General features: G+C 44.3%; 2 protein-coding genes and 1 long non-coding RNA gene across 4 annotated transcripts; 2 read left to right on the top strand and 1 right to left on the bottom strand.

Moving 5' to 3' along the window:
* The first annotated feature begins 3,649 nt into the window (after positions 1 to 3,649).
* Positions 3,650 to 8,784, top strand: TADA2B (transcriptional adaptor 2B). The gene is made up of 2 exons (XM_061379909.1): positions 3,650 to 4,094; positions 5,264 to 8,784. The coding sequence occupies exons 1-2, from the start codon at positions 3,825 to 3,827 to the stop codon at positions 6,254 to 6,256; spliced, it is 1,263 nt and encodes a 420-aa protein (XP_061235893.1). The 5' UTR covers positions 3,650 to 3,824; the 3' UTR covers positions 6,257 to 8,784.
* A 2,298-nt stretch (positions 8,785 to 11,082) lies between these two features.
* GRPEL1 (GrpE like 1, mitochondrial) lies at positions 11,083 to 16,521 on the bottom strand. The gene is made up of 4 exons (XM_061379910.1): positions 16,371 to 16,521; positions 15,281 to 15,449; positions 13,798 to 13,879; positions 11,083 to 12,458 (listed from the first exon to the last, which is right to left on the bottom strand). The coding sequence occupies exons 1-4, from the start codon at positions 16,439 to 16,441 to the stop codon at positions 12,112 to 12,114; spliced, it is 669 nt and encodes a 222-aa protein (XP_061235894.1). The 5' UTR covers positions 16,442 to 16,521; the 3' UTR covers positions 11,083 to 12,111.
* Positions 16,522 to 23,288, top strand: LOC133226389 (uncharacterized). Of its 2 annotated transcripts, none has more exons than XR_009729493.1 (4): positions 16,522 to 16,661; positions 17,623 to 18,198; positions 18,635 to 20,023; positions 20,066 to 22,498. It is a non-coding gene; the product is annotated as an uncharacterized LOC133226389 (long non-coding RNA). The 2 variants fall into 2 exon arrangements; XR_009729492.1 differs by lacking the exon at positions 16,522 to 16,661 and adding an exon at positions 17,030 to 17,219 and having other exon boundaries at positions 20,066 to 23,288.
* Positions 23,289 to 24,890: the final 1,602 nt, after the last annotated feature.

Here is a 24,890-nt window from a genome sequence, read left to right as displayed (position 1 = left end):
TAACATAAAATCAGAATTGCTTCATATAACCCCCTACCAATTCTATGCCAATAGAGCTTTATGTTGTATACATTAGAAGAGTTGCATACAATTGTTCAAAACTTTCCCTTACCTGTTTTTCCAATATTAATTCCAGTCTGTTTGAAGAGAAGTGAAATACTTTCCTGTGTGGTAACAGATGATATGAGGAAATAAAGACATTTGTCTTTACTGGTTCCTGACAATGGAGGAATCCTTGATCTTCATCCCCAGTGTGCTTTGGAAGAGTAGGGTAGCAGTGAGTCCACAGCTCAGCCCTAAGAAAAGAAGTGCTGGGAACAGTGTGTGAAGTTTAAGCAGATGTTTTGTAGTATTTATTTCATTGGAAATACTCAGGGAATATACTATCAGCGTCATTTGCATGTTAAGTTCTTGCCTTCTCCAGATGTCAAACGTGTAGCAATGAAAAGCATCGAAGATTTACTTTCCCTGCTTCTCCACGCTTTATCTGGCTACATGTATTGCTTAATAGCGCTGAAGAAACTAGAGAAGGTCTGTATGTCTTAAGTCAAAAGCAACAAGAAGCACAGTTGTTTTGCTGGCAGTAATGTTTAAGAAGGGGAGATGACTGCTGATCAACATTTAGTATTTATGAAAGCAGTTCCAGGGAATACCAGGAGGGTATTGGACTTATGCGAACAGCCACTCTGAACAGGAGAAGATCTCACTTTTGCTGACAAGGCTTAAAATGAAAGGTACTGATTCTGGTGTTTCTTTATGTCTTTTTTATTAGTTTTTTCCTTGTTTCTTTTCCTCTTTTTTGAATGGTCTCAATCTTTCTCATGGGTGAACTGGAGTTTAAAGAACTATTTGGAAAGGGGAAGCTGCTTCCTGTAACTAAAGCTCTGGGAGCTGTGCATGCATAAACATGTAGATGTTTGTTGCTCCCCTCCCCTTTTTCTTCAGCCTCTTTTTATCAGTTCTAGTTGAGCAGTGTAGAGGGGACTGGCACAGTGATGGGTGTACTGAACTCTGCCTCTTCACACACCATGAATGAGGAGGAAGAGGCTGAGTGCCCCCTAAAACTGTAAAAGCTGAAAGCCAAAAATAATGTAGCTTTGAGTGATAAGATTTATATATTTATGTATTTATACTACAAAAACAACTCTTAAAGTAATAAACCTTTCCTCCTGTGTGCCCCTAAGGCAAACTTGGCAGCCAAGTGTATTTACAGAATGGCTGAACAGTTTAGTGCTTCTGTAGAATATTGGCTGTGTGCAGGTTGTGCCAGGTATTGACAACAAGGTTCTCTCCAGTTCTCAGCCACATCTGTGAAAACTCCCCCTTAGGCTGAGCCCAGAATAAGGTACATTTAGTGTGCAGACGAAGCCAACACCAACTTACGAAACCCATACAGAGGGAAGCAGGATCAGGATTTGAGTTAGTGTTATGGCGAGTGCTCTATTTACACAGTGTTGCCATAGCCTTAAAGGACTGAATGCTAAGATGGTTTTTTAAAAGTCTGGAATTTTGAATGAGGCTGGTTTTGTTGCTTTAAGACTGGGACGTGTATCATTTAATTCAAAATGAGTAGCTACTGTAATCACTGAATGCATAATACTGACATGTCACTTAGAAAAGGTTTTTTCAGGATTACCTGTGCAATGTATTCCCTAAAACTTACCAAAAGCAGCGTCAGAATTAAGGAAAACTCCCATATTTCTTCTCCACACTTGCTTCTCTTTAGTCAGCAACAAAAGAGGAATTCTCTTACTTGGTTTTGTTTGCCAAATTCCCCTGTAAGTAGGGAGCAGCCCAGCACGGAGATGTTCCATTGTTTCCAATTGCCAACTCAGCAGGTCAACCACAGCCACCTTTTCCTCAGTCCTGAACCAGTATCTCATCTCCAGGCAACCCACATTCCTCCTGCAGTTTAAATTGTTTCTCCACAGCATCTCTGTCCTGTTCCATTTTGGTCAGAATGTCTCCGTGCTGAGACGAAGTGGTTTTAATGTCCGTTAGTTTGGTCTTTCTGCCTTGATTTTCAGCTTCCACACACTACTTCTTTTCCCCCGAAGTGGCTGAGAACATGGACTGTGTTTGGTACCTTCCTCAGGGTTTGCTTACTGAGGTTGCCAGTCTTTTCCCTGAGTTTCTGATTCTCTTTTTGTTATGTACTCAAGGTCCATAAAGCGTTGACCCTCCCTGCCAGTTGTTCCACAGCTTTCAAGGTGGTTTTGATACGCAGATAGACTCCACAACTCGTTAGAGTTGTAAAGTAGGTATGCTTTATTCAGCGCTGAGGCGCATGGGGATTGCTCCTCCAAAAGCATGCACACCTTCCTTTGCCACTCAGTTCGTTTATATTACATATAATGATTACCTAAACATGAGATTGCTTCACATCTAATACATATGCAAAACCTATTCCCATCTTGTATTATAATTAGCTTTCTGGCGTTTGTCCCATTGATGTGCCTGCGCAGTGCCTCCTGGTGGTGGTCGTTAGGGGGTCGTGAGGATGAAGGCCTGTAGTTCCTCTTCATCACCGTGAGTAACCTCTTGCTTTCACGCAGACTCGGTAGGGTTTCGGCTCCTATCCAAACCTCAGGTTCAGTACAAGCCAGTTTTATGTATCTTAAAGCAGAAACTTGTCAAGTTTGCAAATTTTGTTATTTTGGCTACCTTTTGTTCCTTTTCTTTCTAAAGATACTATTTGAAGAATGTCTTAAATGTTATGAATCTTATCTACTACAATTCTGCCTAGCAGCTGTAACTCTTACAATTCTGCTTCACCGTTTTAGCAACTTTGACTCCTACGGTTCTGCTTCACCAAGCACAGGGACTACTTAAGCGAGCAGGCACAATGTTAACCCTGAATCAGTTTCAAGGTTTTGGATTTCATGCTTCAGCTTGATGTTTTCTTTGTGGGCCTAGAAGAGTAGAAATAGACTAGTTTTACTTTTATTTCTTTAATGTTGGCCTTACCAGCAAAGCAGTGCTCCTGTTCAAAATACGTCATGACAATAATAAAGCTTCAAGGGGAGAAAGCCATTGTAACTCTTGTGGTTAATTCGCAAGGGGTAGATGTTAGGCAGCAGAACACTAGACCTAGGCCCGGGCCTGCAGCTCCTCCTGCAGCCGCTGGACACAAGGCGGCGCTTCGCCCGGCTCCGTCCATGGCAGCCCGACCTCCAGTAGCTGCGGGCTGGCGCTGCCGGCAGCTGGCACCGGAGAGACCGGGGCCTCTTCAGCCTCTTCGCCTTCGCTCCTCGGCACAGCCCGAGGGCCCCGGCGGTCCCGCCGCGGCCTGCAGCTGTGATGGCTCTAAGGCCCCTTCCTGCTCCACCTCCTCCAGCCCCGGCGGCGCAGGGCTCCGGCTCCCCCCTGACTCCGCTGAGAGGCCCAGGCTGGCCCCGCTGCCGCCGCCGCCACCGCCTCCTCAGCCGCGCTGCTCCAGCTTCCCCCGTTGCCCGGGCAACGGGACTCGGCTCCGCTGCCGCCGCGGCCCCTCCCCTCTCCCCATGGCGCCGGCTCGGCCTCGCCCCCTTCCCCCAGCCGGGCCTAACCAGTCAGCGGCCGGGTTGCTCTGGGTCGCCTTTCGATTGGTCGCGGGAAAGGAAGCCGGGTCCCTGTCTGCCAATCATAGCCGTTCATCCCTTTTTAATACCCCCCGCGCCCAGGAGCGCTGTCCCCATTGGCAGGGAGGCCGAGAGGAAGGCCGAGCCCTCCTCTCCCATTGGCTGCCCGTCGCATGGCTCCGCCCGCCGGGCGCGCTGCCATTGGCAAGGCCGGTCGGGGGGCGTGCCGGCGCGTGCGCGCGGCCTGTCGGCGGGCGGGGTAAGATGGCGGAACTGGGGAAGAAGTACTGCGTGTACTGCCTGGCTGAGGTGAGCCCGCTGCGCTTCCGCTGCACCGAGTGCGCCGACATCGAGCTCTGCCCCGACTGCTTCTCGGCGGGCGCCGAGATCGGCCCTCACCGCCGATGGCACGGCTACCAGCTCGTCGACGGCGGCCGCTTCACCCTCTGGGGCGCCGAGGCCGAGGGCGGCTGGAGCAGCCGGGAGGAGCAGCTGCTGCTGGACGCCATCGAGCAGTTCGGCTTCGGCAACTGGGTAAGGGCCAAGGGCCGCGGGGTCCCGTCCGCCTGACAGCGAGCGAGCAGCCCCCGGCGGGCCTGAGGGGAGGCTGCGGGGGGTGCGCGCTGAGCCCCGGTGAGGGGGTGCCTCCGGGCTGGGGTGGGTGCTCGGCCCCCGTGTGAGACCCGCCGGGGGAAGGAGCGCCTCGGGACCGCTCGCCTTCGTGGACCTGTGGTGCCGTGAGCTCCGGCACTGGCCCTCCCCGATCTCGTGTGTGACAGAGCTTACACCTGATGCTTCTCAGTGTTCGGTCTGTTCCTTCAGTGTGTTCTTTACTGTAAGGGTGGTGAGGCACTGGAATGGGTTGCCCAGGGAAGCTGTGAATGCTCCGTCCCTGGCGGTGTTCAAGGCCAGGCTGGACAGAGCCTTGGGTGACATAGTTTACTGTGAGGTGTCCCTGTCCGCGGCAGGGGGGTTGGAACTGTATGATCTTCAGGTCCTTTCCAACATTAACCATTTTGTGTCCCAGCTGTGAGCCTGCTGCTTGCTTTCCATGTCAGTACATGTTCATTTTTAAAGAATAGCAGTAAAAAGCATCATAATCTGATTCAATAATTGTTACTTGATCAGAGTTTGTTTTATTAAACATAAAGACTTCTTCAAAATCTTAAAGTTTATGATTCTTGTACCTTGGTTTAGTTCTTAACCAACTAGAAAAGAGTAAATGTTATCTTTCTTACTGTAAGTATTGTGTTTCTTTATTGCTCTAAAAGCACCTCAGCAGTGTGATATAAATGAGTAAAATCCAAATGATGCAGTGATATCGGTGCTGGCTTGGGACTCAGAAAGCTTCCTAGCGGTGGTGAGCTGGATTTCCTAGAGAGTGATGGATGCTCCGGAATCACCATATGGCTCCAGTATCTTGGTGGTGTTCTGTAGCGTGAGGATCTGATGCAGTTTGCCTTGATGCTGCTTCTGGTGTTGCTTTCATGGCCAGTGTGCACCTGTGCGCTTGTAAATACTTGTCTGGACCTAATAACGCAGATCTGATGGAAATGTAGCTAATCTTAGCATTGCTAGAGAAGCTTAAGTACTATGAGTTGGCTTTTGAGAAGCAGGGAGGAAGTCAGGCTCTTCCCTGAGTGTATGTTATGCTGGAGATGTAACGGGAATCATTTGATCACTCCTCCTTATGTTCCATTTAGGAGGACATGGCTGCTCATGTGGGAGCATCCCGAACGCCCCAGGAGGTGATGGAGCACTATGTAAGCATGTACATTCACGGGAACCTGGGTAAAGCCTGCATCCCTGACACAATCCCGAACCGAGTGACGGATCACACGTGTCCCAGCGGCGGGCCGCTGTCCCCCAGCCTGACCACACCGCTGCCACCACTGGACATAACAGTGGCAGAGCAGCAGCAGCTCGGGTACATGCCGCTGCGGGATGACTACGAGATCGAATACGATCAGGATGCGGAGACCCTCATCAGCGGCCTCTCGGTGAACTACGACGATGATGATGTGGAGATAGAGTTGAAAAGAGCTCATGTAGACATGTATGTGAGGAAGCTCAAGGAGAGGCAGCGGCGGAAGAACATTGCACGAGACTATAACTTGGTACCCGCCTTTCTGGGGAAGGATAAAAAGGACAAGGAGAAAGCTCCCAAACGAAAGATCACTAAAGAGGAGAAGGAGCTGAGGCTGAAACTGAGGCCTCTGTACCAGTTCATGTCTTGTAAGGAGTTTGAAGACTTCTTTGAGAACATGCACAAGGAGAGGATACTCCGAGCAAAGATTCGGGAGCTGCAGCGGTACCGTCGGAATGGGATCACCAAAATGGAAGAGTCGGCAGAATACGAGGCAGCCAGGCATAAACGGGAAAAGAGGAAGGAGAACAAAAACATAGCGAGCTCCAAGAGAGGGAAGGAAGATGGAAAAGAGGGTGAATTTGCTGCCATTGAAAACCTGCCTGGCTTTGAACTCTTATCGGACAGGGAAAAGGTGCTCTGCAGCTCTCTAAATCTGAGTCCTGCACGTTACGTGACTGTAAAAACTATAATCATTAAAGACCATCTCCAAAAAAGACAAGGAATTCCTTCTAAGAGTCGCCTTCCCAGTTACTTAGACAAGGTACTGAAGAAAAGGATTTTAAACTTTCTAACAGAAAGTGGTTGGATATCCAGGGATGCTTCCTGAAACTCAGCTGATCTGAAAGTACACAGCAGAGGCACATTAGAGCCTCAACGACTCCATTAGTTTTTCCTTCCCTCCCCAAAGATACAGAAATCATGTCACTTAAAATTAACAGCAACAAAATGCGAATGCATAAAGCCCCTCAGTATTCGTGATCCATGGTTCAAATGGACCTTTGCTTTGGATCATGGAAGTACTTAATTGTGAAACTTTTGCATTGGATTTCACTGCTTTTGGTACATTATTCAGTCAGATTTCTTCCACGTGAACTTACTCAATTCCAGTAGTCTCAGAGTAGTTACTTACTCCTTACTACTGGATCAATGAGTATCGGTGTAATCCTTGCTTTTGTTTGAAGGTGGGAGATAGTTTCATTTGCTGGAAACTTTCTTCTCCCTTTGTTGTCTTTTTTGGTGTAATGCTGGCAGGAAAGTGAAGCTTCCAAATGTGCTTCCAGATGACCAGTGCTAAGCTTTCAGAACATTCTCATTAGTAACTACAGCCAAGGCTGGGACAGTGGGTGAGTTTCTGTCAGGAATGCAGCAGGGATGAGCAATGGCAGTGAGTGGAAGGGAAAAAATGCAGTAGGTGAGGTGCCTTCAGGTACTTGTGCTGTGGAAAGGGTTCTTGAAGAGCTGCCTTTGTACCCAACTGATCCAGACGGAGCTTTGACATTGAGGTTTGGATGAAACGGACCCCACTGAAGCCTTGATGTTAACTAATGAATAGCAAAGTTGCAGTACAGGGCAGCTGTGGTGCTGTGTGGGGTCAGCACCACTGCCAAGTGGCTGATTTGGGCCAGAAATAGGTTTTGGAAAGATGGGGAGCGAGTTGTTTGTCAGTAGTTGGGAGCCTCAGGCAACAAAATCACCATTCCCTCTTGTTGGAGGAGCCTTCTCCTCATTTGGTGTCTATAAAACTTCTGAGCTTGTATGGGCTGGGGAGGTGTAGCTGCTGCCTTCTCCTGGACTTTGGGAGGGATAGGGAAAGGGAGTGAGACTCAAGAGTTATCACTGAGACTGGGCTTTAAAGCCAAAAGAGAGAAGTGATACAGATGAGGTCAAAGCACACAGCTCATGTGCTCCTGAAGTGCAGAGCTGTAATCAAGTCATTACAGGGTTCTGATTGCATGTACCTTGAAACATACCAGGCCAAACATGTTGAAGTTACTGACATGGCAGGAGAACTGTGAGTGCAGCCCACTGTGGTGAGAACAGTGAACCTGGAGAGGTGACTTTTCCCAACTCTAACACTACAGTCTGAACTGGGTGCTCACAACAAGCACCCTCTGGCCAGGTATAACACCGCAAGTGAAAGACATACCAGATCCACAGCACTGGGTTAGTAGGATCTACTAAATTAGGGGAAGATGTTGAAGAAGGACTAGAAAAGGGCTTTTATGCTTGTTTCAACATTAAATTCCCGTGCTGGTATTTAACCAAATGAATAAATACAGTGGTTGCCATGTGGAAGACAGCGCAGTGCTACTTGCCTAAGCCTCTCCACTGGTTGTGTCCAGAGGAGGAAGCTGGGACCAGAGGCCAGTTGGGCAGGTCTTCTGGAGTGCAGGAGTGCCAAAACATGGAATTTGACTGGCTCCAGAACAGGTGCAAGGACTGGAAAGGTCACCTTGCTTTGATGCTTTGGGCTGTAGTCAGTGAGGATACCACAAAATCTTGAACCAGTATTAATCCTGCAACGTGGCATAGGTGTATTGATGGGAACTGGGGTTTAGTTATCATATCCAGCATTACCAAAATAGTGTTACCAGTGAGGTTAGAATAAAAGGGGTACAATTACAAAGCCAGCATTTCTAAGGAAGAGAAAACCAAAACTCTAGTGCCTTTTTCTTTTGAGCTTGTGATGTTTGATGTTCTGTCCCTTCAGAAAGGTAATGGCCATGTCCTCTTGGATGTAATACTTTGTTTGGCTTACCTGTAAGTGGCTCGTTGTGGAACACTTAAGACAAAACTGTCTCTCCTTGGCAGCAGTGGAACTAACTGCAATGTGCTGAGTAGCTCTAAGAACCATTTCAACCCTGTACACTGTACAAAAAGCACACAGGTTCGTAAGGTATAAACCCTTGGTTATTTTCTGCCCTACCCCTGCAGAAGGGATGCTCAGCCTTTCTGGCATTCTAGTTATGCAATCTGGTTCTTCCTGTACCTTGTTCCTGAACTACTATAACATCCTGTTACTGCTCATGTTCTGGAGCCTCAACTCTGCATGTAGCTGGGAGTTTAAAAGCTATTTTTTTTGTTACTATTATTATTTTCCTCAGATCTGTGATTTTTATATTTCTACGCTGTTGTGGCACATCCAAGTGGAACTGAAGCAATAGTCTAAAGCCCATCTGAACGGTAACTTAAGACAATATCTAGGCACCAATGAGTCATTTAAATGTTGAACTCTGCAGTTACACTTTGTAGTTTCTTAATGCCTCAGCCCCTCCAAAATGTTTCTTTGGTGCTAGACGTAACTTATTGAACATCAAAATGAATGTAAAAATAAAGTATTTTTAATGTATGAAATATGGATATCAATATTTATTTTATACTTGCAAGCAAATTCAAGGTGGTGAATGTTTGCTTTAGCAAATACTAGTCCCTTGGGAAGGGCTTCCCTAGAAGCAATGTCTCATTGTCAGCTATGCTTTGAATTTTTAAGGTGACTTGCACTAGAGGATGCTACTGTTCCATGTTTTCACATGGAACTGATTTAGTCAAAGCATTCCTTTGTTATGAGCTGCTGGTTTTTTGTTTGTTTGTTAAGCTGAGATGCAGTTATGTTGGTCCTGCAGTTAACTAGAGCTACACGGCTTCTCTTCTGTGGTGAAGGGGCTGAGCAAATACATGGCAAAGAGCTCAACCTATATCTTGTGTTGATCTGGAAAGTGCTTCCTGTACTGTACAAGTAACCTAGCCTTCATGTTGCTAATGAAAAGGTGTTTTATATGCTTATGCTCTTGACTTTTCTAATGGAAGATATTACTAATGATAGCATCTGTTCTAACAGCATTGATGTAAGCCTATGAAAAACTGACACTCCATAAGCTGTTCAAAATACTGGTCTTCTGCTACTGATAGAGGCAGCAATATGTCTGTTTTAATGCTGTATGTTTACTTTGATCAGTCCAGTCACAGTGATGTTTTACAGCAATATTTGCTTACCAGGTAACAAGGGAGCATTATTCTCCACTCTGCCAGTGCAGAAGGGTTTGTTAGACAATATTTGAATACAGACCCTCCTGCCTTATGTTTTGTTGCTGTCCCAGCAAGCATTAAGAACAGCATCAGTAGGTTTGCACGAGTCTTTGACCACAAACTGCCTTGTCAGTCACACAAACTAAGCACTCTGCCATTATTCTCTTGTGCGGTGGCTGCACCAATTTCTTTGCAACCGTAATGGACTTTTTTGGCCTTTCAGTTTACTCTCTTCTTGCAAAATGTTTTTGCATGTGCCCCAGTTGCTCTTAAGTGATAACACATTAAATACTGTGAAGGAAGGTACCTGGTGAGCATGTTCAGCTCGTCAGCTGCTTCCTTAAAGGGAATGTTGCACTCATTTGAATGGTGTACTGGTGTAGCTGTGCCAGACACACAAATGCCTGTGCTGAAGTCATGTAAAACCTAACTGATGTTGTGCACACTCAGCATTTTATTAGGTTTTTGCATTGTATATTGGTAAATAAACTTGTATTAAAAGTTTCTTTCCATTATTGATTTAATGGCAATGTAGCTCATGTTATGAGGAACGTGGCTTAAGTCTTTGCAATAACAAATGGAGATGCAGTTTAGCCACCTGATGGTGGGTGGAGAAGTGGTGTTTATGAAAGCTAAGGCAGAGGTACTGGTGGTAGCTTTGTTGCCTGCTCTTATGCTTAAATTACAGAATAACCTCCCTCTGTTCTTTGATTTCTTCAGTGCTTCTTACTGTTGTATGGCAAAGCGCACCTGTGGTTTGAGCTCTCAGTAAAGACTGAAGCTCTCCATGCTGAAAGCTTCTCTGAGCAGGCAGGCCAAGGGAAGAGAACCACTTAAATGAGATTTAAAACCTCTACTTTGAGTCTTGCACTGAATACTTAAAAGTAACTTTTAAGAAGACCCTGAATGAAGTATACAGCCCAAAAGAGACAGTTTGTGTGAAGGGCTAGGAAGCCCATTAACAAAAGCTTAATCTGCTAGGGAAGAAGCTGCCCCTTTGTTTTAATTGCCCTGCTGCAAAGCTCCCATACTAATGAAGTTATCAGATTTAGTTTAGATCCAGAGGGGTTGGGAGGGGGCAGAACACAGCTCCAGTATGCTATAACCCAGATGGAAGTTACTTTCCAATTCTTCATATACCAAAAATCATTCTCCCTCCCCTGCCCAGTCAAAACGCTGATTTTCTTTCTTAAGGTTGTGAATGAATGCATCCTTAAACATGACTGTACCTTCAGCAGTAGTGGGCACTTAGATTGTGCCTAGTTAACTGATTCCCAGAAGGCAAACCAGCACAGGGAAGTAAGTCTTGAAGAAGTCATCAACTCTCCCCATGAGCAGATCTTCTGTTCAGTAAACTATTGCCAACCCTGCCTCTGAACCCAAAAAAATAATCAGTATTTGACCTTAAGGCAGAAGGTCCTTGATGGAAGTCGACCAGAAACAAGGGTGAGAATTCAGCAGTACTTACTATTTACCAGGTCCTTATAACACGCATAAGTAAGTTTGAGGTTTCTGTCCTGTGTTAGATGTGTGGGCTTTGAGGATACAAGAGGCTTTGCCAGTTGTGTGATTTGCCAGTTTCAATCCAATCCTATCCAGGTGACCAGACAAACGTAGGGCAAAGCATGGAGTTAACCATGGACTGTATTTTAGCCTGACTCTGCAGGACTGGGAGCAGCACATGCAGTTTAGACAGGGCAAGAGCTGTGCATGGGAAAAGTTCTGTTCCAACTTAAGATCCAAGCTGAGTAAATGCAAGAAATGCAGATGAAACAAAGTTCACATTTCCATCTGAGCCACTTACATGCAATTATTTATGTAATTCTAAAAGTCAGTATGTACCAAACTCTCGAGTACTCACTTATGTGGGCATTCTGGCTTTCAGCAGGGATGTACCTACAGTTTGCATACCAAACTGAGTGTAAAGCTTGAAAGTTACACGACTATCAAAATTGTTTAAACCAATTTATACAATATTAAATTAAAAATCCAGATAGGATATATTCTATTGGTTCTTCAATGCCATACAAGTATTAGATGGTTTTCTTGAGTCAATATTAGCACAGGACAAAAAGGGTTGAACACTTACAGAAGATGTCAACTCTCCATTGCCTTTTATTTACAGATCAGAACTCACCAAGGTTTTCATTTCAGCTGCCCAGATTATTTCTGAATAGACATTTAAAAAAGGGCATTTATCACATAACAGGCGATGGGTGCTTGCAAAAAATGGGTTATTTGTACTTCACCCATTTCTGCAGTGTTGGATTCTACAAACCAAAAGGAAGTGTTTGAGCCACGACTTGTATTTTCAATCTACACACAATGATAAACGTGATGCAGAATTCTTGTGAGCATTTTGATCCTTTCAATTTAATGGACCTTTGGGAGCAATAGTTGTAAAAAACGTTATCTACAGCGTTAGGAAGCTTAATGGCTCTTGTATTTCACACTTGAGAAGAGAGCTGATGGAACAGTTATGTTGAAGGCCACTAAGCAGGAGAATTTCACTGGTTGCTTCATTTTCACTGGGAGACCTCAAGCAATTCATTTAGACCTCTCAGGGGGCAGAGGAATGAGGAAAGCACAGTGTGAGAGGAAAACCATCCAGCTGTTTAATAGTTGTATGGCATTTTACCTTCTCAGGTTAAGCAGCTAAGCGTCTTTCACAACACCCACCAAGGCGGGCCGCAGTGTACGCCCGTGCAGCTTATAGCCGATCTTGGATACTAATGCAATAGTGCCAGGCTCCTTCCCTTCCATGGGAGCATGGAACAACGCTTCGTGTTCATAGGGATCGAACTTGGCTCCGACAGGATTCAGTCTGAGCAGGCCATGCTTTTTAAACACTTTCTGAATCTGTACTTCTGTCATAACAAGACCTTCATATAAGCTCTTCAAGTGAGGATTTTCATCCTTAATTTCTTCTTTCGGAACACTTTCAGTTGCTTTCTCCAAAATGTCTGCAACTTCTAGTAAGTCCTTACAGAAGCTCTGAATCCCTGAGAAGAAACAGAAGGGAATGGAATTAGTCCACCGAGGAAAACAGGCAGCCCAACAACCACAGAACCAAACCCCACAAATAATCTGTACTATTTTAGACTTTTTAACAAGATACATAAACATCTGGGGTAAAATGTCCTTTCCAATTTTACTGGATGACACAGAATTATTACAGGTACCTTGAAATCCACATCACCTCCTCTAGTTCTATGGAAAAAAATTATTTCAATTTAAAAGAGCTAAAGCTACGCTGATGACATGACATTAATAGTTAAAATTCTAACCAAAATTACCAAACCCTTCAGATTAACAGCATTTCTTCATGTCTCCCTCATCCTGGGATTCAAGTGCAAAGCATTATATTGCCCTGTTCCTACTCTTTAACCTGATGTGCCAAAAATATTTCCAGAAGAAAAAGCATGTAGTCATACTGATGAGGAGTCTGAGAGAGGAACAGGGACTCCTGTGATTCACTGTGAGAACTCACACCTCTCCCCGCCACTACAAACCACTTGTAGAGTCAGAAGCTGTGCCTTGAAAACAGTGAGCAATTGCCAAGGTAAAGATAGCCCCTGTCCTGAAGCTGTTCTCTGGCTCACAATAACAGAATCTGGCCTCATCTCACTTAAGGCAAACCATTTCTAGAAATCATGAAAAACCGAAAGTGTTCAGTAAAATAACACATTTCTATGTAGAGGTGAACCAGTGACAAACTGCTCTGCATTTTGATAGGTTTGAAGAAAGATGTGTATCTAGCATTCCTTGTAGCCAGTGATTTTATATTCCTACCACTGAAAAGAAACCACCCATCTAAATGTATTACTTTTGTTTGAAAGCCACAGCCTTCAGCAGAACACAAAAGTTATCCAGATATAAAAGGCTAAAAAAACACCAAACACCAAACCCCAAACAAAACCAATCCGCCCCCAAACCAATCAATCCCCAAAAAACCCCTAAACCAGAAGGAAAGCTGCTATTCCAGGTCAGTATTCTGCAGTCAGTTCTGAGACCAAAGTGTGTGAAAATGGCAAACTTGACGCTGCAAACCTTACTGAAAAATCTACCAGTGCAGGATATGTTGTAGGAAATCAGGTACCAAGGTGACAGAAGATTTCAAGTCAGCTGTGTGAGCCTTGCCCTTGTCTACTGAGATGATTGTAATTCTGATGCAACGTGAGGAACTGTTAAAACTTCTCTGCCTCAAATACATTTTTCCAGCAAAGAGTCAGAGTGACTTGGGAAGTACAATGTGTCTCAGCTCTGGGCCAGTCAGCTCAGTTTTCCAGGCTGAGCATTTCCTGGGTCTTACAAGCATAGACAAAATGAGCCTCCACTGACCGTATAACTTTGCCTCTTCTACCAGTTTCTGGCTTCTTTGCCTTATGTTTTCTGCATCTGCCAAGGCACGCTTGTACTTGTCCTAAAGAAAAAAGAACAGTAATAGGAGAGATTTCATTCCTGGTTGTTGGATAATTGACAATAATTCAGAACAGCATATTCAGTATAAACCAGCATTTTAAACAGTTACAGTTTAGATGGCCCAGCATCTGAAGACCAATCTAAAGACAACATACCAATTAGCACAGCATCTACCAACACAGCTGTTTGCTTCACCTTAATGCAGACACAAGTGAGGGAAAGAAAGTAAAACGGATATCCAGACTCTCAGTATTTGTCAACAGATTAGCTGGAAGACATTTTTAACCCTACAGACACATCAAGTTTTATTAATCAAAGGTTTTTGCTTTTGGTGATGTGTGTTCATAGGAAGCATTCATCAGTCCTGAAGGATTTTGACACAGTGGCAAACAAGATTCAATACAGCAGGTTTCTTCAGAGTTTACAGACTGTGAAGCCTAACTCCTCTAGCAGCAGATGTACTAAGAATGGAATTCATTAAATCTAGGCACTTCAGACTGAGTGCTTTACAACCTCACCCAGAACTCCACACGGGCTTCCACTCTGAATACGCTTGTGAAGAATCCCACAATAGAGTAAGAATAGTCAATGAGTTGGACTGAAGAGCCACATTAGGCAGTGAACAGCAAAAGGTGTCAGCAGAGATGTTAAATGACATCTCTGCTTTGTCCTTCAGTGCTTTGGGAAGGGCAACAGGAAGAAAACACAATCCACTTATGATCCATAGGTGCTCCTTCTACAGAAGGTTCTGGGCTACCTCTCAAAGCCTCAAACGCTCTAGAAATACATTTTATATAAAGCCCTCATCCAGAAAAGCAATACTTTTATTTAATCCTTCACCCTCTGCTAAAGAGAGAATGCAAGATGGGCCAGCCAAAGGGAATGTGATGCTTCAGCCTTATGTTTGAAGGGCTGTCCGGCAGAGAAGGTTTGAAACTACCAGAGAATGTAATAAGTAGACTATTAAGTAAAAGCTAAGCACCATTAACCCTGACCTTTGAAAAGCCAGCAGCTCTTTTCAGAAAGCCTACTCCTAGTGCACACAGATGCACACATCAAAGACAACCTCAAACCCTTCCATAAGCTTCCAAAAACTGCTTATCCACTGAGCAAAACCCAAGTGAACTGAAGTCACCAAAACTCAGTATCAGTTATTCAGGCTGGAAAAGGTCCAACTGCATCCAGAAACTGGAAATAAGTTACCAAAAAATCTTAAGTCTTGTACCAGGGATGCATCTCTTATTGTACATCTACTTTGAAGCTTTAAGCAATTATCAAAGTGCAGGTTTTTACTTAACAACTACACAGCAGTCACACAACTGCATCCAGACTGGGCACCAAGAAACCATAATGAACAGCCGTAGGTATGTGGTGTGCAACCCAATAACCACAAGACACTTACGGTAACTTCTTTCAGTTGTTCTTCCAGCTTGGCCTTTTCTTCAGTTAACATCTTTTCAGCAGAGCTAGGTTCAACCTTGTGTTCATTTTGGCTCTGACTCTGGTCCTCTTCCAAGTTCTGGCCAGTATTTTTCTGTTGTGTTGCTGCACAAAGCAGTCGTGGAGAAGACCTAAGGCAAAAACGTGGACAGTATTAATCAGTTGCTTACTTTGTAACATATTTGCATCTTCTGGACATACTTGACATTTTATTTGACATGTCAATATCTACAAAATCCTCACATTAAAACACAAATTAATGCAACAATTCTAGCTATGTGAAATCTACTTACAGAACTTCTCACGAGAAGTAACTGAACTCACGCCATCTAAACTGCTACAAGAAATAACTTTGCTGCAATATAGGAACCGCTGGACGGCAGCTTGTAAGTGCCCACGATATTCAGTTATAAAGCAGCAGCACGTGCTCGTTTTCAGCACGGTGCTTTATCAGGACACAAAGCCAGTTCACATGATGCAATCACCCGCAACAGCCTCCCACAAAACACCGACAAGAACTTCGGTTTGCGCCTACAGAGCTACAGATGCTACAGAGCAACGGAAAAGTGCCTCTGACTCCCTGCAGTATCTCACTGCTGTATCGCAAATACCATGCCAATAGCAGCCCGGTCTCCATGAAGATGAGTTTTTATCCCTTCTTTATGTCTGTGAGGCTGAAGCAGAGGAGCAAACTGGTTCACGGGCGAGGCTCAGTGCTACAATCCCAACAGGCCTGGCGCCACGCACGCCGCACCAACACTTCAGGCCCGGAGGCCTTCAGGCCCACGGCCCGGCCACTCGGGCCCCGCAATGCTTGGCTGGGACACTCTCCCGGCGGACGGTAAGGGAGATGGGACCCGCACGGCTGTCCCGGCTATTGGAAGGGCCTCCCCATCGCACAGCCAGAGGACCGGTCACACGGGGGTGAAGCACCCCAGAGCTGGGCCCCGCTCTTGGCCTGGCTCGGCGACAGCAAGGCGGTGAGTGCGGACCCGGACCCGACCTATCCCGCCACACCAGATCCAGGCCAGGCGGCAAGGCGCGACCCTCACCTCAGGGCGAAGCTCAGCAGCGGATACCGCGGGCGCAACGCGCCCCGCACGCACTGTGCGACCGCCGCCATTGCACCTTCCTTCCCACAGACTGCCACAGCCCGCCCCTCCAGGCCTCCGCGCTGCCGCAGCCAATCAGCGAGCAGACACTCTAAGAGCGACGCTGCCGACAGCCAATCTGCGGGGCGGGTGCAGGGCTCGGGCCAAACATGCGAGGCGAGGGGGTGGAGCCTGCAGCGCTTCCGGGGCGCTGCGGAGGGAATCGCTCCCCTCGCCCTCTCGTGGCGGAAGGTGACGCGCGTGTGGGAGGGCGGGGCCAAGGCCGAGGCGGGGCTCGGTCGTGGGGCGCTGTCGCCGTGTGAGGGAGGCGTTGGGGGGGAGCCTCCGCTTCTCTTGAGAGCGGGTTCTGCCGGGCCCTACAGCCCCTCCTCCGGCTGTTACAGCCTCCCCTAGGGAACGGGAGCCCGCGGAAGTCAGCGGGGCACCGCTGCCGTCAGGCGTCGGCGTTTTCCTGTCAGAACCGGTCAAGAGGAGTTGAGGCAGTGTGGTGTCAGCGGGTGGTCCCGTCTGTCTGTCCTGTAAGAGCTGTGACTGGAAAAGTTTGAAGATTGCAGCTCGTTTTATTTTTAACTGCCGAACCGTTAATCAGTAATGCCTTGTAGCATCTGTCAGTAGTTGGTGTGCAAACCCCCAGTGAGAAGTGTGCCTATGCAAGCTCACACAACGCTGTCTACACGCTTGCTGGGTAATCATCATCTCAGATCTTGAGCTTTAATTAAAAGGGATTAATGCTGCTAATCCACTGTTCCCAAATTTGGCCACCTGCTTGTGCAACCTGTTTGTGCAATGGTAAGTGGAGGCTGCGGAAGGCCTGCTCACTGTACTTGGATGGCTCCTGAGCTTTGTCAATATCTATTAGCTGTTATCCTGTTAAAGTGGGGAAAAAACACCCAATATCAAGGTCACGCATTTATTGTACAGTCCCAGAGTGAGCCCTGGATTATTCACAGACGTGTGAACACCAGCTGTTAACCTGATCTTCACATGCATTTGTGCACTTCCCTAACGTAAACTGAAGGATAGCGAAGATGCAGATTCCACAGTGCAAATTCAATAAATGTATATTCAAGTATGTAATCAAAGTACATTCCTGCTTTGCCACATGAGAATCCTGCAGAAGCTGGGGCTTTGCTAAGTTCAATTAAAATTTGGCAGTGTGCATTAAGTTTTCAGCATGGCTTTTATTTGGCAGGTTGCATATCTATGATGTGTTGCTTCATGGCTCTGCAAAATGCAGGATAAATGGTATAACGAGGCCAGCGGCCTCATAGTGTGACAACTGTTAGATCCCAAGGGGTCTCACTGCCTCATACAGTTACATGGATGTGGATTTCTCCTCCTGTGAGAAGATCTGGAAGAGCTAGAAGCATACCAATAAGCACTCTTGGGTGACAATAAGCAACAGCTCTAAGATACGAACCAAATGGTTTTGCAGTCTGTGGTTTTTATATTTTGGTTGTCACTGTTTTGTGATGTGACACTGGTACAATCCAATGCCTTGCACATACACAGCATAGCAAAGAAGAAGAGCGATGCCGTCTGATGTTCATACATGCAGTGGATGCAGTGCTGTCAGTATCTGCCTTATGGAAAGTAGATAAGCCACAAATTCCAAGCTTCATCCTCAGAAATACTGAAAGAAGTAGTTGAGGAAATCTGTTAAAGATGCTGATAATGCCGAGGAAGAATCAGGAAGAACAAGGAGAGAAGTAGGAATAGTCACAAAAGGCGATACCAAGGAAAGTCATGAAGAAATGAGACAGAAAAGGTAAATGGATCTTTAGGTCTGATGTTTTTTAAATGTTTCCTGGAATAATGATTATTCGTTTCTCACAAAGCCTAGACAAGCAGTCTTAGCTGTCTCATCATTCTTGGCTGTCATTTCTCCTTGTCACTCTTAGCATCTAGCTTCCTATTTCAGCCTTTCTTAATTCTCTTCTGCCTATCATCTTTGGAAGTTGTGCTTGATTAATGATTGATCACAAAATCACAAAATTGATAACAAAAGGTTGAGCAAAGCCCATTGCCAGCATGGCTAATTAATAACTGAGTAAAATACAGTCAGCTCAAGATTTCTAAAACAAGTTCATTCTTGTATTAGGACCAGCTACCCCAAATGGTAGTTCACAGGCCTTTTGCAAGTAAGTTTTCAAGATACTCCACAGTAAAAATGAGGTTTGTTGTGATTTTCTTACCTTGAACAGCTGTCAAGAAAACCCTGTATTAGCACAGCTACTGATGGGTCAAGACCAAACAGGAGATGCAGCACAAAGGAAGAGCATGGACATTTAAACAGAGCTTGTTTGCATCCTGATTGATACTGGCTGTGAGTACTGTCCCACTTTGACCAATTCCTCCCAAATTTTAATGTTCTTACACTATTGCTGTCTGTTCCATTTTAATTGTAAACCCAACCTAATGTGTTGAGGTTTTTTATACTCTATTGAGTGTTCAGCATCTGGTTGGCAATCACAGATGTTCACTAGCAAGCACTGTTTGGTTCCTGAGCAGTCCTCTCCATATCAAGTGGTCTTTTGATCTTCACTTAAATACCAGGTTTGAAAATGATCTGATAAGTAATGCTTGTCCTGAATTCTGTAACATTAAGCAGCTGCTACTTTTCAACTTGATGTGGTTAAAAGTGACTTTAACCCTTGATTTCTGTGGATAGAATCTAGTGATAGAATCAAGGACTCTGGATATGATCCCTTGGTTTCTCTAGTGATTCACTTTGTGGTCTTGTGCAGTTACTTAACCACGTTTCTACAGCTACAAATTAAGGGCAGTAATTTTTCAGTACCTCACAAGAAAGTTGTTTAGAGAGCACGAGGGAATTTCTGTGATACTTTGAAAACTCAAAATGTCAGCTGAATTATGTCTTCTTTTTATTATTAATATTGCACTTGTAGTTAAGAGACTTGTAATCCTTTGAGATGAAAAATGCCATAAATGCAAGATTTGTGCTTGAAAAGTTCAATGAAAAATTAAGGCATTTCTGTTCTCTAAAAAAAAAAAACCCAACCTAGTTCTGTCTCCTAATGCTAAGATATAGCCTATTGATATTCAAGCAGCAAACAGAATACCATTACTTTTGTGATTCGAATATGAACTGTGTTATTAATGTTTTGAGGGTGCAAGTGAAAGGGCATTATATCTTTGCTGAACAGATATAGGTCACCCTGATCAGAACCAATATTGAGCTGTGGTAGGAGCAAGTGGACAAAAAATGACCAAAAAATGCCTTTGTATATATTCCAGCAGTGACCTTTCAGGGAAGTTACCAGGAAATAACATGAAATTAAATATCAGAAAACATTAAATATCAAATGAAATATCAGGAAACATCAAATTAAAGAAAATGTTAATTTAGTTGTAAGACTGTTACTGAACGATATGGCAGTGAAGAAGACAAACCTGTTATTCATGCCTGTGCCCTTTAGAAAAGGTTGCAGATGGGACCACTGAGCCATAGCCCGTTGTGGGAAGATGTCTAGTGTAAAATTAAGGGACTGATCCTGGTGTATAAAGCGATAACAAATCTTCCTCCGTAAGGGTTGTTAAGACAGAGGATCAGCTCCACTCTGGGTCCATTTGTGACATAGGACAATAAAGATGAAATCATTACTTGAATGCAGAAACTTTAAATCCTGAAATGCAGGTTAGGGGCTTGCACGGGGAGATAACCTGACTTTTCATTAGAGCAGCACTAAGATGGTTAATCTATATGTTCAGAATTACAGTTTTTATTGCAAACATTGTAAGATCTCTCTCCCGAGAGGGAATGTGTAATACCTCCTTTCTGCCTAGCTTCTCCTAAGGCTGAAAATACTGAATCATACATCCTGCTCTGATTATAAAGAGTACTCTTGGAGTTCCCACAGCTTTTTGCTAACTGGTTTGAAAGGTACATTTTGTAACCATCTTGTTGTCTGGAGAGCATTGCTGTGTTGGAAATGGAATAGTTATAGCCACAGGGCTCTGAAGAGAGCTAATTACAGCAATTTAGAACAACAAAAGTTCTGTTCCTGGGGGGACACTGAAGAGATCCTTCCCCAGAGCAGCATGCCACGATTTCAGAGGCAATTTATTGTAATATTCCTGCATAAGTCATCTGGTGTACCAAGGATTTACAAATCTGGCTGTCTTATTATGGTTTGTTCTCTCAGCCCGTATGTTATCAGGGGCACTCATGCATGTCTTGTAGCATTCCTGGAGATATAAAAATGGAAAACCTGTCAATCAAATGTTGTCTATCTTACTTTAACCTAGCTACCACTCAGAACAAAGCTGTTCAAATGCAGAGAAACAATCTTCTATCATGCTGATGTGGCTTTCCACCTTGAGACAAATCCATTGAGCTTCGAGAGAAGAGTTTTCAAATCAATTGTGATTCTCTTAGTGTGGTGTCATGGATTTTCTTCATATTTTTCATAAAAAGAAATTGTTGCCTTTCAACTTACCAGAACAAGTTGATAAAAGAGTAGGTCAGCTCTCTTCTGTCACATTCACATTTGCCAAGCAGACAGCAGTTCTTGGTATCTGTTCCTGTACACAGGTTAACAATGGAAGTGCTATTACTGGAATGGTATTTTGACATTCAGACCTACGTTTTTCTTTCTTAATTTTTCTTTAAGATTTGATGAATTACTTGCTGTGGGCCTGTTTCTGCTGTACAAGTGATTTGTATTAGTCAAAGAGAACGTTGTTTGCTGAAGGACTGCCAAGCCAGGTGCTGGGCAAACAGGCTGCTAGTAGTGCTGTGAGAGCCTGAGGCCTGGCTATTTACTGCTCAAGTGTGACTTGTGCAAATGTTTCTTCCTTGCTTTTTGCATACTTTATCTGATGACTGACAGGATGTTGAACTGTGTGGTTGGTTGGGCAGCGCACAGAGCTCTTTCTAGGGATTATGGTTTAGTGCTCTGATTCACAGTTCAGTCTCATAGGTAGGCTGTTCTGTGGGCACCCAGCTGGCTGACAAAGCAGGACTGCTTGTTCTGCTGACGTTGTACAAGGGTATTGAAAAGCTATGAATGGAGGTAGCATAAAGCAAGATTTAAAAAGGTTATCTGATGCTTTTATTCCACTGTAGAAAGCAGCAAGAACTTGTCATTATGTTGCTGTGTGTAATTAACGAGTGGGTGAACGCTCCTGTGGGACCAGTGCTCTGCTCCATTCAATCCTAACCTGGCTAGGTGAGTCTGGCTAGATGGTGACAAAGAGTTCAGCGAAGAGTAGCTGGAGTGGGAAGGCAGAAAAGCTTCTGAAAATCTGATTGCGACAGAAATGAAATGTACCTAGTCACGTTTCTGGTGCTTTGTGTGGAGGTCTCTGAACCTGTCCCTAAAATGAGTGCTTCACACTTTGCTCCCTTCCACAAGCATCTGTGAAGGTACAAAGTCAACCCTGTTATAGGATCTGGTGAAATTAAGGGTGTGTGTGTGTGTGTTTGTCAGATTTTCTTCAAAATCAATTGTGTTCTGCTATTGATATCTATGGTTTAACTCCAGTTTTGGGAGTTTATTTGAATGTAAAACATGTGCCAGGTAAGTACAGACAGAGCTGAATGAAAGCCCTTATTTTACATCCACTGTACTTGCACCTTGCTCTGAAAGCAAGAGCATGGCTGCTTCAAGTTTTGTAAGAGCTGTCACCCAAAGTCCTTTCACTGCTGTTTTAAAGGTCACCTCAGATTTACGCATTAGATCAGGTTAATGTGTTATTAATCAATCAGGAACTGGTTGAAAATTATTGGATTCTGCACTTCTGTGATACATGTTAAATAGGAATTCTACTGCTATGGCTGAAACCATATAGTCATTCCCCCTGACTCCATCACCAGCTGCTAGGCTCTGCACTGTTCTCTGATCTGACTGGACAAGCTGCTTTTCATTGTCTTCCCAACCCGTTGGTGATCCTTGGATTTTGCCCAGGCTAATGCTCTTCTTTCTCCTTCTTCCTCTTTCATCTTCTGCTTTGCACATTCCATCATCACATCTGCTCTGCTGAGAGTGGAAGTGCCTCTTTAGCACACTGCTTCCATCTCCGCTTACTCACTCTTTCTCAGGTTTTGTGATGCTATCCTCTCTCAAATTCTCATCATGATTTGTGACCAAGAACACCTTCACCTTTGTGATATCAAATATGGCTTCAACAGCACTGTGTTCATATCTAGAGATGGTGTGAGTGGTACCCCCTACTCTGCTTTATGATATTAGTGTTGATTAATAATTATGCTTGTGCTGTGGTAAAGCATTAAGGTGGAGAATCCCAGCCACACTGTGGCTGCTCTTTTAATTCATCTTTATTACTGAACAAAGCAGACTCTTCCATTTCAAAGAGCTTACAGCTTTTTTATGACCAGTGCTGTTGGTTGTTTATTAGAACACCTTTTCCTGCTGATTAATTTGTATTTTAAGTCTATTTTTAAAATTATTTTTCTGTTGTGTCTTTTAAAACATGTGTTTATTACTTTTCTATGAGTCCCCAAGTGCCTTAGCTGGCAAAGTCTTAATGAATAAAACGACTGTCATGTTATAGCTATAAAAATCCGCTCCCTCATTGGAATGGGATGTGCAAGTTTGAGGAAGCTGAGGGAAACGGGGAATATATTTATTTTGGAGTTAAGTAAAACAGGATAAATACATATGAAAAATATAAAATTATTTTGCAGTCACAAACCGCTAATGTGTTGATCTTCCTAATTCTACCTTAAGCGCATAAACCAAGTAGTGTATGTGTACTGTCATCACAGTGATGCTTGCTCTGTAGGACAGATCCAGCAAGCTAACTTTGTAGCAGCTGAATGCTGACAGTAATCTGGAAGTACCAAAGAATTCTGTATGTGCTCTGTGTACCTGCCTGTCACGGTACATTGTCATGCTAAATAGCTCCGAGCTGGCTGTGCTGCTGGAAAGCAACTAGACCTGAGGCTGCCTGTATCTCATACAGCTCTATACTGCTCTGAGACAATTAGTGACTGTCTACACATTGATGTGACAACTTTTCTGTTGTTTGGGACTGAAGGAGCTGTTTTGGACTGCTGGTGGTTGTTTTTCAATAACCGGTAACACCTTGGTACAACACCAAGTGAATAAAAGATGTACAAACAAGAAGTTGAGGCTTTAGAGATAACTCTAAGAGCTGTAAATTCTGTGCTCTTCTGCCAGAAGGCAGCGTGACAGACTCAGAGGATCTGTTCTTACAGATCTCTCCACATTGCAAATAACTGTTTCAGAGCCAGCTTTGCCGTAAACTCGAGCTAAACTATGTAGTTCATGTCTGCAGTTGGCAAGCACAGCTACAAACAAGGTCAAGCAAGAGCAAAGCACAGGAAATATTTATGCATTAATGGCAATTTCCTTGTTGCAGCTCATGGCTTGCAAGAAATAAATTCCCAGTTGGGGGCAATTTTGAGGCAGCAAGCAAATTTACCCAGCTTTCTACTTTTCAGATATTCCCTGCCTTTGTAATGGCTCTGCAGATCACTGAGTGTGTGCGAAATGCTGATAAAGTTAGGTGGTGACTTAAGGCAGTCTCAGCTTTTCAGGCAGTCACTGAATGGGAGAGACAAGATACATCTATCTTCTGCTGTTGGCACAGTGTGATGGGTTTGACCTTCTCCACTTTCAGACCCCCCCCACAGGTGGGAAAATTAACTCCATCCTAGCCAGAACAAGTATATAAAATAATAGATGTGGTGAGGCACTGGAACAAGTTGCCTAGAGAAGTGGTTAATGCTCCATCCCTGGCAGTGTTCAAGGCCAGGCTGGACAGAGCCTTGAGCAACATGGTCTAGTGTGAGGTATCCCTGCTCTCGGGGATCCAACGGCAGGGGCGTTGGAACTAGATGATCTTAAGGTCCTTTCCAACCCAAACCATTCTATAGTTCTGTGATTCTATAGATATCCCACTGACCCGACAGAGGGATGAACACTATGCTCACTATAAATACAACGTGGCTGCATTTGTATCTTCTTATTTTCTTTGGTTTGTGTCAATGACATTTATCCAGTTGACATAGAGAAATACCAGTATCTTAAACTCCTAATAAATGTTATGAAAGCTATAAGGAAAATTTTCTAATGGAATGGCTGAAAATGTGCATCTGGTCTCTATTTATACACATAAATATTTTGCTCTTCAGACATGTTCTTCCCTTGCAGTTCCAGAAAATTTGTAGTAGTCTTCATCTTACAGGGATTGTATATTCATCATTTTGTGATATATTTCCATTGTATATTTAGGTGAGATTCCAGTTTAGATAAATCTGTAACCTAGATAAATATAAACCTCTAGTTTAGAGCAACTTGTTTCTCTAAAACTGTCTCTGCTTTCTTCTAGAAAAGTCTGTGCCCTGTGGTGAAACCTCACTCTAGGGACTTTCTGGAATGTCATTTCTAGCATTCCTCCCTTTGCCCTGTAAGTGCTCCTACATGAACTCCTGGTTTTATGTGAAATTAG

Source organism: Neopsephotus bourkii, unplaced genomic scaffold, assembly GCF_033783945.1.
Source record: "Neopsephotus bourkii isolate Nb327-2 ecotype Australia unplaced genomic scaffold, CSIRO-AGI_Nbou_v1 NB_1780, whole genome shotgun sequence".
NCBI lineage: Eukaryota > Metazoa > Chordata > Aves > Psittaciformes > Psittacidae > Neopsephotus > Neopsephotus bourkii.
This window is presented reverse-complemented; position numbering and strand designations above follow the sequence as displayed.

Bases quoted from the DNA above. Each gene is read 5' to 3' on its own strand.
- TADA2B (XM_061379909.1), top strand. From the start codon at position 3,825: ATGGCGGAACTGGGGAAGAAGTACTGCGTGTACTGCCTGGCTGAGGTG. The intron at 4,095-5,263 runs GTAAGGGCCAAG...TGTTCCATTTAG, and splicing joins AGTTCGGCTTCGGCAACTGG to GAGGACATGGCTGCTCATGT.
- GRPEL1 (XM_061379910.1), bottom strand. From the start codon at position 16,441: ATGGCGGCGGTCGCACAGTGCGTGCGGGGCGCGTTGCGCCCGCGGTAT. The intron at 15,450-16,370 runs GTGAGGGTCGCG...TTTTTGCCTTAG, and splicing joins CTGCTGAGCTTCGCCCTGAG to GTCTTCTCCACGACTGCTTT. The intron at 13,880-15,280 runs GTAAGTGTCTTG...TTTTTTCTTTAG, and splicing joins AACAACTGAAAGAAGTTACC to GACAAGTACAAGCGTGCCTT.